The sequence below is a fragment of the Eretmochelys imbricata genome, chromosome 1 (assembly GCF_965152235.1).
Source record: "Eretmochelys imbricata isolate rEreImb1 chromosome 1, rEreImb1.hap1, whole genome shotgun sequence".
Lineage (NCBI taxonomy): Eukaryota > Metazoa > Chordata > Testudines > Cheloniidae > Eretmochelys > Eretmochelys imbricata.
In genome coordinates, this window is record NC_135572.1 from 214880011 (window position 1) to 214893496 (window position 13486).

Consider the following 13486-nt stretch of genomic DNA (forward strand, 5'->3'; position numbering starts at 1 on the left):
ACGAGCAGGGATCTGGCCAGCAGCAGGACCCGCCAGTACTGATGCGGGGTGGGGGGAGACAGAAAATATGGGAAAATTTACCCATTTTAAAGAAAAAGTCAGGACACCTGCAGGGGGGCTTAAATACGGGACTATCCCTTTAAAAACGGGACATCTGGTCACCCTAGTAATTCCCAGCTTGCGTAGACATTCCTGCAATAGCTCTGATCTAGCTAGTGCACTGAGAATAGAAGTAGCCATGGTGGTGCAAATGGCAAGCCGCCACAAGTATGATCCCATCCAAGATGCAAGGCACATACTGTGGGCAGCTAGCCCCTCCCACCACTGCATCTGTGCTTCTATTTTTAGCACCCTAGCTCAGTCTGAGCTAGTGCAAGTATGTCTACTTAAGCCGCTAATTACACCTTCCAGCTCAAAGTGTAAACATAGCCTTAGTATTTACCATCTCAATTATTCCAGATCAACTGTACTCCATTTACAAGTAAAAAAGTTTTCTTTTTAAAAGCAGCACCACAACATCCCTTTGAGATGTGAGGGTCAAGCTGGGATCTTTCCATCCTACACAACATCAACATAATTAGGCTCTCTGTGACACCTGTGCCTTTCGGGAGGTGGTGGGGGGCAGTTTACAGGCACAGATAAGACTACACTTTGAAGACAATGTGGTTGCACAGGTGTCAGTGAGGACATAATTTGTGTAGCAGAACCTTTATTATGGTTTATGAAGAGGGAAGGAGCCCAGCTTGACTCTCAAATACCAGGCTGAATGTGCAAAGTTGGCAGCAGGTGAAAATGTTTTTTTACTAGTAAACTGCATACGTTTGAGCTGAGAAATGATAAACATGTAGCCCTATCATGGCATTTATGTGGACATGCTTTTTAAAGTCCTGAGGTAAGTGGGGAAGTGGGATACTGGGAGGAAGCACGAGCAGGAGATGGTGAGAGGGAAGGGCTCCTGCCTCATACTGAGAAAGAGGGACGATCAGCCAGTTATCTCAAGTGCCTATACACAAATGCAAGATGCCTGGGAAACAAGCAGGGAGAACTGGAAGTCCTGGCGGAGTCAAGGAATTATGATGTGATTGGAATAACAGAGACTTGGTGGGATAACTCACATGACTGGAGTACTGTCATGGATGGATATAAACTGTTCAGGAAGGACAAGCAGGGCAGAAAAGATGGGGGAGTTGCATTGTATGTAAGAGAACAGTATGACTGCTCAGAGCTCCGGTATGAAACTGCAGAAAAATCTGAGAGTCTCTGGATTAAGTTTAGAAGTGTGAGCAACAAGGGTGATATCGTGGTGGGGGTCTGCTATAGGCCACCGGACCAGGGGGATGAGGTGGACGAGGCTTTCATCCGACAACTAACAGAAGCTACTAGATCACAGGCCCTGGTTCTCATGGGAGACTTCAATCACCCTGATATCTGCTGGGAGAGCAATACAGCGGTGCACAGACAATCCAGGAAGTTTTTGGAAAGTGTAGGGGACAATTTCCTGGTGCAAATGCTGGAGGAACCAACGAGGGGCAGAACTCTTCTTGACCTGCTGCTCACAAACCGGGAAGAATTAGTAGGGGGAGCAAAAATGGATGGGAACCTGGGAGGCAGTGACTATGAGATGGTCGAGTTCAGGAAACCTGATACAGGGAAGAAAGGAGAGCAGCAGAATACGGACCTTGGACTTCAGAAAAGGAGACTTTGACTCCCTCAGGGAACTGATGGGCAGGATCCCCTGGGAGAATAACATGAGGGGGAAAGGAGTCCAGGAGAGCTGGCTGTATTTTAAAGAATCCTTATTGAGGTTACAGGGACAAACCATCCCAATGTGTAGAAAGAATAGCAAATATGGCAGACGACCAGCTTGGCTTAACAGCGAAATCCTTGCTGATCTTGAACACAAAAAAGAAGCTTACAAGAAGTGGAAGATTGGACAAATGACCAGGGAGGACTACAAAAATATTGCTCAGGCATGCAGGAGTGAAATCAGGAAGGCCAAATCACACTTGGAGTTGCAGCTAGCAAGGGATGTTAAGAGGAACAAGAAGGGTGTCTACAGGTATGTTAGCAACAAGAAGAAGGTCAGGGAAAGTGTGGACCCCCTACTGAATGGGGGAGGCAAACTAGTGACAGAGGATGTGGAAAAAGCTAATGTACTCAATGCTTTTTTTGCCTCTGTCTTCACGAACAAGGTCAGCTCCCAGACTACTGCACTGGGCAGCACAGCATGGGGAGGAGGTGACCAACCCTCTGTTGAGAAAGAAGTGGTTTGGGACTATTTAGAAAAGCTGGACGAGCACAAGTCCATGGGGCCGGATGCGCTGCATCCGAGAGTGCTAAAGGAGTTGGCGGATGTGATTGCAGAGCCATTGGCCATTATTTTTGAAAACTCATGGTGATCAGGGGAGGTCCCGGATGACTGGAAAAAGGCTAATTTAGTGCCCATCTTTAAAAAAGGGAAGAAGGAGGATCCGGGGAACTACAGGCCAGTCAGCCTCACCTCAGTCCCTGGAAAAATCATGGAGCAGGTCCTCAAGGAATCAATTCTGAAGCACTTAGAGGAGAAGAAAGTGATCAGGAACAGTCAGCATGGATTCACCAAGGGCAAGTCATGCCTGACTAATCTAATTGCCTTCTATGATGAGATAACTGGCTCTGTGGATGAGGGGAAAGCAGTGGACGTATTATTCCTTGACTTTAGCAAAGCTTTTGACACGGTCTCCCACAGTATTCTTGCCATCAAGTTAAAGAAGTATGGGCTGGATGAATGGACTATAAGGTGGATAGAAAGCTGGCTATATTGTCGGGCTCAACGGGTAGTGATCAATGGCTCCATGTCTAGGTGGCAGCTGGTATCAAGCGGAGTGCCCCAAGGGTCGGTCCTGGGGCCGGTTTTGTTCAATATCTTCATTAATGATCTGAAGGATGGGATGGATTACACCCTCAGCAAGTTTGCAGATGACACTAAACTGGGAGGAGAGGTAGATAAGCTGGAGGGTAGGGATAGGATACAGAGGGACCTAGACAAATTGGAGGATTGGGCCAAATGAAATCTGATGAGGTTCAACAAGGACAAGTGCAGAGGCCTGCACTTAGGACGGAAGAATCCCATGCTCCGCTACAGACTAGGGACCAAATGGCTAGGCATTAGTTCTGCAGAAAAGGACCTAGGGGTTACAGTGGACAAGAAGCTGGATATGAGTCAACAGTGTGCCCTTGTTGCCAAGAAGGGCAATGGCATTTTGGCTGTATATGTAGGGGCATTGCCAGCAGATCGAGGGACGTGATCGTTCCCCTCTATGCGACATTGGTGAGGCCTCATCTGGAGTACTGTGTCCAGTTTTGGGCCCCACACTACAAGAAGGATGTGAAAAAATTGGAAAGCGTCCAGCAGAGGGCAACAAAAATGATTAGGGGACTGGAACACATGAGTTATGAGGAGAGGCTGAGGGAAATGGGATTGTTTAGTCTGCGGAAAAGAAGAATGAGGGGCGATTGGATAGCTGCTTTCAGCTACCTGAAAGGGGGGTTCCAAAGAGAATGGATCTTTACTGTTCTCAGTGGTAGCAGATGACAGAACGAGGAGTAATTGTCTCAAGTTGCAGTGGGGGAGGTTTAGGTTGGATATTAGGAAAAACGTTTTCACTAGGAGGGTGGTGAAACACTGGAATGCGTTACCTAGGGAGGTGGTGGAATCTCCTTCCTTAGAAGTTTTTAAGGTCAGGCTTGACAAAGCCCTGGCTGGGATGATTTAGTTGGGGATTGGTCCTGCTTTGAGCAGGGGGTTGGACTAGATGACCTCCTGAGGTCCCTTCCAACCCTGATATTCTATGATTCTATGAAAGCAAGGCCGTATTTCAAACCATTGTAGGGGAAATGCAGCTTTAATACTATAGTTTAGTCCAGGCAATGGAGAAAGATGATTTGTCACCACTGAGAGATTCAAGCTGAGCTCTATCACTGGTGGATTAACGATCACCCAATTCTGGCACAATGTGGAGGGAGGATGGGACGGTCAGCAAAAGCCCTATTCTGCCCTAAATGAGCCTGTTGGTCCTTACTAGGAATGGAAGTTGTTGGGAGTCTGTAGCCCTGGAGTAGGCTGTGGATGATGGCCTGGCCCCAGCAATATGGTGACAGGAGACATGTTTGAGGGAAGATCAGTCACATGGAGTATGTAATATTCATGCCACCCCCAATCCCAGACCACGCTTGCTGTGGAGAGGAGCTGCTCACAGAGGTCACACCCAGTCTTAAGTGGCTGGAGATGATGGGGAGCGATTGTAGGCAGGGAACAGTGGATGGGCTACTCTGGGTGTGAAGTTGTTTCCTCCCAATAGGTAAGGACCAGCAGAGGAGAAGAACAATGAGACAAACTCTGTCTGTCTGGGTCTTCCTGAGTTTCTGTCTTCTCTGTTTGGGTTTGCTTGGGTTTGTGCATCTGACTGTCTGTGGTACTCTCTGTCCATCTGTGGAGCTGTCTCTTTGTCTCTGTCTGTGAATTGGGACATTAACCTTGCTTTTTCCTCTCATCTTTCCCTCTTCTGGCTCCTCTAGCTCTATAGGCAGTACACAGACCAGCTCTCTGACTTTGCACAGAAGGAAGCGGCAAAACTACTGGGTGAGAAAGAAACCCAAGGGAACAGCCAGAGCCCCCAGAAACAGGACAGCCAGACAGAAGTCAAAGAGGAGCGGTACTCCAAATGCCAAGGTAGGACCACTCAGCCGCACTGGACAGACAGGCTCACTTTATTACCAAAAGATGGACAGTTCAAGCTGGAGGTACAGAGGGATGGAATTCAAGTGGGGCAAAAGGGGGACAAGTGCACACTGTTCCAGGAGAAGGAGGAAGAAGTCCCACTGGGTGGAAGAGGAGAAGCTAGCAGAGGCTAAATTTCCTTTCCCATCTGCCCCCCAGGAATATGTGTGACAGCAAGGGATAGTTTTTCTCAGAGCAGTCTCTCCTTCCATCACACAGTAGGTTACAGATCTCCTGTAGGGGGAGATCTGTAGAAAGAGGCCTTTCTCACACTTGCGGGATCATTTGAGGAGATCTCTCCTTCCGGTGCACAAGAGGTTAAACACCCCATCCTGCCCATACTGCAGAAGAGTTTGCAGTACTGTATAGCACAGGGATATGTGCCGAGTCCTCCAGCACTCAGACATGATGTTTCCACAGGAGCTGCTTGTGATGGGATCTCCAGGGTGCAGCCTGAGAGTGTGGGACTGCTGTGTGCCCTGAACTCTCTCCAGCCTGGGCTATCTCTCACAATGCCTTGCTAGCAACCAACAGCAAGCCCCTCCAGGCACTGTGATCACTCAACACAACAGCATGTGGAGCCCCACACCCAGCTTTATTGCATGAATGCTCCCAGAGCCACTCATGAATCACATGGAGAAAGGCACCAGAGTCAAATCCCCCAAGCTCCCAGCACTATACCCCAGGAATATACTGTCTTGCACTGCTTAAGATGAGCAATGCCGATTTATTAATTGGTTCACCACTTCATCAATGGAAAGTGGATATACACCAGCCTTTGCAAAACCTAAGCAGATTTACCACACACTTCATACAAACTTGCTGGTAAAGATAAACAGTTAAACAAATTTATTTACTACAAAAGATAAATTTTAAGTGTTTTAAGCGATAGGCAAATAGTCAGAGTTAGTTACTAAAAGAAATAAAATATAAGCACGCTGTCTAAACTTTCAACCCTATTAGACTCAGCAACATATAGTTTAAGCAGTTTTTCTCACTCCACTGGATATTGCAGTCCCTAGTATACAGATTTCACCCTTGAAATCTGGGCCAGTCCCCTCAGTTGGAGTCTTCAGAGTGTCCTTGTTGCTTGCAGCGTAGGTGGGGGCAGGGGAAAGGCCCAGCTTGTGGCCACTGTGTTCTGTTTTATACCCTCAGTCCCATGTACTTGGGGAGCACAAGTCCAGGCATGTCTGGGGGCATTGCTGAGTCTCCAGGCAAGGTTGAGCAATTCCCCTGGTGTGGCCTCATGATTCATTCAGGTGAGTCATTGAATTGTAACTCCTTTGCTGGACAATGTTTGTTGATGGGTTGTTTGACATCCCACCCGGACATTGGTTATTTTCCTTGCTGTTGCCTCTGGGGAGCTAATATCTGGCTGATCCCCCAATTTACAGCATGGTTTAGTGACAACCATACACAATCTCACAACTTCATAGGCATTAATGATATACATATTTGGATAGAAAAATGACTTTCAGCAGATTATAACCTTTCCCCTGATACCTCACATGGCTTGCTTTATATGCAAGATCACAATTATATATAAATGAGGAATATGGAGGTTACAGGGTGCTCCCCCAAGGTATAGAATGTCACACTGCTATCTTGCCATCCTCAATAAGGGAAAGAAGAGTCAGACACGGGGCTTCCTCAATATTTCTTGACCCTCCCTGGCTTACCCTCTTGTCTCAAGACTTTTTCTCATCCACAGACTGTTCTAGACACATTCAGAAATATGTTACCAAGAAGCTTGGAGAAGACTGGATATTCCTGGTTCTGTTGGGTCTGGTCATGGCACTGGTGAGCTGGGGAATGGATTATGCCAGCGCCAAGAGCCTGCAGGGTGGGTCCCATTCAGGTGCTATGAAACTGCCTCATAAATCACATGAACAATTCACTTCTATGCCTAATGTCTCATGTTCCTCATCCTTCAGCACCAGCTCCCTGCAGCACATTGCCCCATAGTGCCATTGGGGTCAGTACTAACTCCCAGGGCAGAATATCCCCTAGTTTGTTACCCACACCACTCCCTGAGTACAGCTTTTGTCGCACCACACTGGGGCACTGGGATCAGTACTGACCTAGAGGGGAGAGTATCCTCTTCTAAAGAGTCACACTAGATCTTGCAGAACATTCATTTTATTTGGAAGTTGCTCCTCAAAATATAGGCCAGACATCCTCTGCTTAGCTTAGGATATTTAACAGTTACAGACCAAGGTAGAATGGTATGGCTTGACCATGAAGTCGTGTTAATTTAATATTATATTTCTCCCCTCAAGATACATACGTACACACAGCTCCTCTAATCCAGTCCCCACGTCCTCTTTATACTGGGGTGAATTCAGTCTTCAGGTTCATTCAGCCTTGTGTTTCACATCCCCCTAATACACACTGCTCCCTGTGACACCTGCTGTCTGCTGGCAGGACCCCTTTCTGCTGAGGGGTTCAGTCCTGAACGTGGTTGGATTGTTCTCGGTTGGGCTATCCTGATTTTGAGCTGGGTTTGTTTGATGCTCATCAGCCCCTTTGGGGAGGTACTGCTCTCGCTGACTCCTGCTCTGTCTGCCCACAGCTTACAAGTGGATGTACAAGGAGCTGCACCCGAGTGTCCCTATGCAGTACCTGGCCTGGGTCACCTACCCCCTCATCCTCATCCTCTTTGCTGCTGTCTTCTGCCACCTTGTCTCCCCACAGGCTGTTGGTGAGAGCAGGGGGCAAGGGAAGATCTGCCTTTGTCTGTCTCTTTTTCTGTATGGCATGTTCCTTGTTTCTATGGCTTATTTATTCATTCTCTGGTCTGGTTTTTTTCAGGGTCTGGGATTCCTGAGCTGAAAACAATCATGCGGGGAGTGGTCCTCAAGGAATACCTCACGCTCAAAGCTTTTGTGGCCAAAGTCGTAGGCCTGACAGCTGGGCTGGGGAGTGGCATGCCTATAGGGAAAGAGGTGAGTGTTGCTGTTGTGTCTGTGTGGAGTAATGGCCAGGGAGGGGGAGGCAGGTATAGGTGTCTCTTTGGGCACTGTGAAGCCCTGGGGAGGAAGGGGCTATAAATATCTTATCTTTATGGACAAGGGGCCATTTCTCCCCCCACCCCCCACTCTGCTTCTGTTTCTGAATTTCCTTACAGCATTGACCTCCCATTAGTCATTTTCCTGACTCTGTAAAAGGTTTGCTAGAGAAAGGGTTAAAGGAAGTGTGACATTGCACTCAATAATGATTTATGGAAATATGCTTAAGAGTGTAAATATGATGTAACTGGAATATGCTTTATGCAAAAGGTCTCTTGTAAGGTATCATTACAAAGCTTAAAATCTACTGAGTGTGTTCATTCTATTTGTATGCATGTATCATTCTTGTATCTGAAGCTAGAAATATAAAGTATAACTCTGAGGTCCTATTGTAATTATGCAAAGTGTGGGCCATTGATGATCGTTTAGAATCTTGATGGCTCCCATTGACTAGAACAATTGGTTGTAAATGGCTCTGTTTACTTGCAAGCCTTCCTGTGTTCCTGTAAGCCAGCCCAGGAAGAATGGTGGACTCCATCTTAAACCTGGTGCTTTTCCATTTAGAAGGAGGGGTGGGGACCCAGAGAGACAAAAGATTCCCGCCTTGTGCCAAAGCTATAAAAGGGGGTGGAAGAGAACAAAGGAGGCTGCAGTCATGAGAAAACCCCTAGTTACCACCTGAGCTGGAACTAACAAGGACTGTACCGGGGAAAGGATTGGGCCCAGACTAGGAAGGAGTCTAGTCTGTGAAAGAAGCTTATTGGAACATCTCTGAGGGTGAGATATTATCTGTAATCAGTTTCTTAATGTATTAGGCTTAGACTTGCGTGTTTTTGCTTTATTTTATTTGGTAACTTATTTTGTTCTGTCTGTTATTATTTGAATCCACTTAAATCCTACTTTTTATAGTGAATACAATCACTTTTGTTTATTAATTAACCCAGAGTAAGTGATTAATACCTGGGGGAGCAAACAGCTGTGCATACCTCTCTATTAGTGTTATAGAGGGTGGACAATTTATGAGTTTACCTTGTATAAGCTTTATACAGAGTAAAATGGATGTATTTGGGGTTTGGATCCCATTGGGAACTGGGTGTCTGGGTGCTGGAGATAGATGACCTGCTGAGCAGTTTTTGGTTAAAGTCTGCAGCTTTGGGACCAGACTTGGGTCTGTGTTGCAGCAGGCTAGTGTGTCTGGCTCAACAAGGCAGGGTTCTGGAGTCCCAAGCTGGCAAGGAAAATGGGCTCAGAGGTAATCTCAGCACATCAGGTGACAGTCCCAAGGGGGGGTCTCTGTGACCAAACCTGTCAGGAAGATGCTGAGATACCTTCAAATCAGTGATTTCCTACCTGAGAGAAAGAGGGGAGAGGTGGGAGGAGAGAGACAGAGATGATCAGAGAGAGAGAGAGAGAGAGAGAGAGAGAGAGAGGAAAGCGTGCGCCAACTTCTGTGTTTATTAAATCCATGTCAGTTGCACAATGCACTGACCCTCTTTCCTCATCATCTTTTCCCTTCTCTTCTCTGACAGGGTCCCTTCGTGCACATTGCCAGCATCTGTGCTGCTGTGCTCAGCAAGTTCATGTCAATCTTCTGTGGCGTGTATGAGGTAAGGCACAGGTTTCTGTGTACACTTGTCCTGAAGCTCTCCATCTCCTGGGAGAGGCAACATGATTTCTTCTCTGGAGGAGGGCATAGCAGGGGGAGGGGGCAGGATACTGGTACAGGGAATGCAGTCAGTTCACCAAGGTGTTACAGACCAGTACATTACATGCACTGGCCAGGATTATGGACAGTGGCCAGGTATACAGTCCAGTAAGTTATAAGTACTGGCCTGGTATGTGGCATACTAAGTTACAGAACAGACTGGCTAGGAATATGATCTGGCAAGTCTGGATTCTGATAGTGCTGAAGCCATAAGCTGCCTCATTGTAGTCACCCTCCATGCATAAAGACTTGCCAAAAGCTTTGCATAAAGACCAGTTTGTCTTAGAATGTGCATGCACAGAGCACTGCTAATCATAGGAGTGGTCTATATATCTGCTGTAGAAACACCCTTTACAGTAAAAAGATCATTGTAGTGATGAGCTGTTTATTAAGACTGGCAGTGTCCCTAGAGGCTAACTATATGCTATATAGAGAGACTGACTCACTGTAATAGAAACAGCTTGTGCAGACTGGCTCCCTGCAGAGACTGGCTGTGTAATATAAGATAACTACAGCAGTTGTTTATATAGACCAGATCTGTATAGAGACTGGTGCACAAGAGTAGATTGGTGGCATGCAGGCACCACATCACAGCAATACAGTAGACCTTGGCTGTGCATAGTGACCAGATCTCCATATTAGAGACAAGCTTACTGTACTAAAGACTGGCAATGTGTAGAGCCCGGCTCACCATAGCAGAGACGTCTGCATTTGCTGCTGGCTGTTGCTTCATTTTGGAGGATGGGGGGACTAACCCTGTGGCTGTGCTCCCTCTAACCCTGGCATGCCCTTCTCTGGCTGGGCTCTCTGTTCCAGAATGTGTACAGGCAGCTAGAACTCCTGGTGGCGGCTTGTGCGGTTGGAGTTGGATGTTGCTTCGGGGCTCCTCTCGGAGGCAAGTGTATTCTTATATACAACAGTTTGTATACATCACCTCAACTGTCTCACTGTGAATCTCCTACATGAAAACAAGTTCTGCACAGACTTACCTCCTTTCCAGTTCTGTGGTGAAATGTTATTTCTTTTTTCATGTAATCATGGAGGATGGAAGGCAAGGCGGGGGAAGGAGGGGGGAATGCCATAGAGGAAGTGACATTTGGGCAGGAAGTGTCATAACTAATGGCTGAGCCTATTTAGTCCCCAAGTATCAGGCCGAACCTCCAAAGATGGGTCTGCCTACACAATCAGTAAAGACCACCTTCCACAATAGAGAGGAAGGACCAAAAAACACTAGTGGCGGGGAGTGACATCACTCATGGGCAGCAAGTGATAATACTCATGAACAGGAAGTTATATTTTTAGTGCACAAAATAAATTCTTTATCAGTAAGCTAGAGAATAATATGGCTTTGGAGAGAAATGTGAGTGTTAATCACTCACATCTTTGCTTCTGAATCAGAGCCACTCTCTTAAATAACATGTATGACAGAGATATAGATATATATCTATTGTTCAGCTAGATGGGCAAGGCCCAGGGCAACAGTACACAAGGTGCAACAGCCTCCAGTCAAGAGGGAGAAAACTGATACATAGATCATTTGTCATAGAATGTTTCCTTTTTGATTAGTCCTGAGCGGGTGTCTGAGTGTACCCACCCCACCCCAAGGCACTACTCCGATCACTTGGACGCTGTGCCCAGGGTAATTTTGAGGGTATTCACAGTTTGATGGTTGTTCAAATACTGTGTTATTTCCTTGAGACAAATACTTCACTTCCTGTCTTTAGATGGAGTGAGTGAGGGGAGTAATAAACTGTAGCCCAGTCTTGGCTCAGGCCATCCGAAAGAGTTCATTTCATTACTGTTTGCCATAAACAAAAAGCAGCCAGTTAAGCATCTAGCCAATAGAGGGCTTCTGAATGCTTAGCAGACTGGTAACAGACCTGACATCCAGAGGGCAGGGGATCCTTCTAAGGGAAAGAGACAGAGGTATGTGTGTGAGAATGGAGCAGCAGGCCGGAGACAGCTTGATGTTGGCTTCAGAGGGAAGGCTAGATAGCAGGCAGCCTGAGAGCTGCAACAAGGAGGCTGGATGAGAGCCAGGTGTCTAGCAGAGAAGCAGGCTGTGACTGGCTGAGGGCCAGCAACACCACACAGGAGGAGCCCTCTACAAACATGAGGCATGAGACTCTCACTATCTGGATGACAAGAGAACAGTGCAAAGGGGCTCCCACCAGATGATGGGCCAGTGGGGTCTGCAGGCCAACTCTTAATTACCTCCAAGAGAGGGATGGACTAGAGGAGCAACTAGGGGTTAAAGGAGATTAAAACAGCAGAAGGCTCTCTTACAGCATCAGCCAAGAAGCAGGGTGAGCTGTGAAGGGGCACTGCTTACCCAAGCCAGGGGGAAGAGGGAGAGCTCCCTCTGCATTTAGCAGAGGAGGGGGAGAAATGCCCCCACCCCACTTCACTTCAACCCCTGTGGACAGCCCATTACCTCTCTACTGGACTGCAACATCCATTAATATACATGTTTAAGCCTTGCACCTAGTGTACATGGACTTTTTCTTGTCTCCAAACCTTAGTAAAGAATCCTCCATTGCTCACGCAGAATGTGAACATGGTGTGTGGAGCAACTCTAGTGCTGGCCACTGAGTGTGCTGTCCAATCCCTAGAAGGAGCGGGGGTACCACAGCCCAACAGTGACAATACCTGAGGAGGAATCCAGTGCTTCCCATAGGAATATTTTTGTGGGGAGGTGGTAAAAGAAAGCAAAACAAAAACAAAAGAAAGTGGCCTCTCCATGGGACAGTCCAACGTGTGTCTCTCCTTTGCAACAGGCTGCAGAAACGCCCCCTTACAAAAATGGTAGCCACCCAGCAAACAGCAGATTCCTGGACATGCAGAACTGCAGCACAGAGGAAACAGGAGTTGCACGTAGCAATTACAAAGATAGATATACCACAGGAGAATCTCTTCCCATAGTCTCCTGGCCCCCCAAACTCCATATGTGGAGCTCATAGACTCACAGAAGGAGCAAAAGGCATTTCATTTGGCTTTTGCCAAGCTCATTGTGTCTGCTCTAATTGTGGGACCCTCACTGCTTATCAGAGATATGCATGCACAAAGCAAACACTGCTGGAATGAGCTGGGGTGCTAGCAGCAGTGAGATGAAACCTTCTTCCAGACTCACCAACTGATTGGGCCCACCAGCTTTGAAGGTGAGGCAAATAAATGCAGAGATACCCAGATACCATGTTTTCATAATGGCTTTTCTGGCCCTAACCATGATTTAGCTTCCTGTTTCTGCCACGGTAGCAAGTAGAGGACATTTCTTGTCCTAGCTAGCTCCTTTTGAGGTTATTTCCTGTTCAGATATATGTTTAATGTTATTTCCTGTTTGGATGGATTTGTTCTGAGGTAATTTCCTGTTTGATATATATTTTACCACGGAATGGTGTGTTCCTCTCTCCTCATTTTTAAGCAGTGGATTTCAGGGGTTCACACAGGGCAAGATTAAATCAAGATGGGTCCCTAGGCTTTTCCCCACTTGTGGGTACCCTTGGGCCTTGCTCCTGCACTATAGCTATGGCCTCTACCCTCCTTGGGGTGTCAGGGACCATCCGCACAAGAGCGATCTGCTGAATTGGTGTTTGACCCACTAGCACTCCTCTTTGGGAAAACTGGGGCCTCCCCTGTCTTTAGACCATCACCCCCTTTCTTCAGACAGGCAATACATGACTGGTGCCTCCCCATACTGGAGGGGCACAAGGTAAATGTGAGGACACATGATCGCCCCACATGTCTTCCCTGCCTAGTGACCCCTCCTGCCCTGAACCCAGCCCAGGGCCACAGCACTCTCCCCATTCCACATTATCTGTGAGGGGCTGGGCTCTCTGCACCGCTCCAGTGCATGTTCGGCTGCTCTCCCTGGCAGCTGCAGCTCCATCCCACTCCCCGCCTGGCTGCCAGGGAGAGAGGCTGAATGTGCCAGGGGGTGGGGTGGGGGAGAGGCACAGGGAGAGGAGGATAGAGTCCCTCTCCTTCCCTGCCTGCATTTGACCCCCCCCCCCA

General features: G+C 47.5%; 1 protein-coding gene across 1 annotated transcript in view; it reads left to right on the forward strand.

The window, feature by feature from the left end:
- Positions 1-13486, forward strand: part of CLCN1 (chloride voltage-gated channel 1) — a 52295-nt gene that overhangs the window by 13143 nt on the left and 25666 nt on the right. The window contains exons 2-6 of the mRNA XM_077821110.1: positions 4558-4711; positions 6474-6605; positions 7335-7463; positions 7574-7707; positions 9300-9377. Of these exons, the coding sequence (XP_077677236.1) occupies positions 4558-4711; positions 6474-6605; positions 7335-7463; positions 7574-7707; positions 9300-9377 (627 nt within the window). The remainder of the gene's footprint in view (positions 1-4557; positions 4712-6473; positions 6606-7334; positions 7464-7573; positions 7708-9299; positions 9378-13486) is intronic.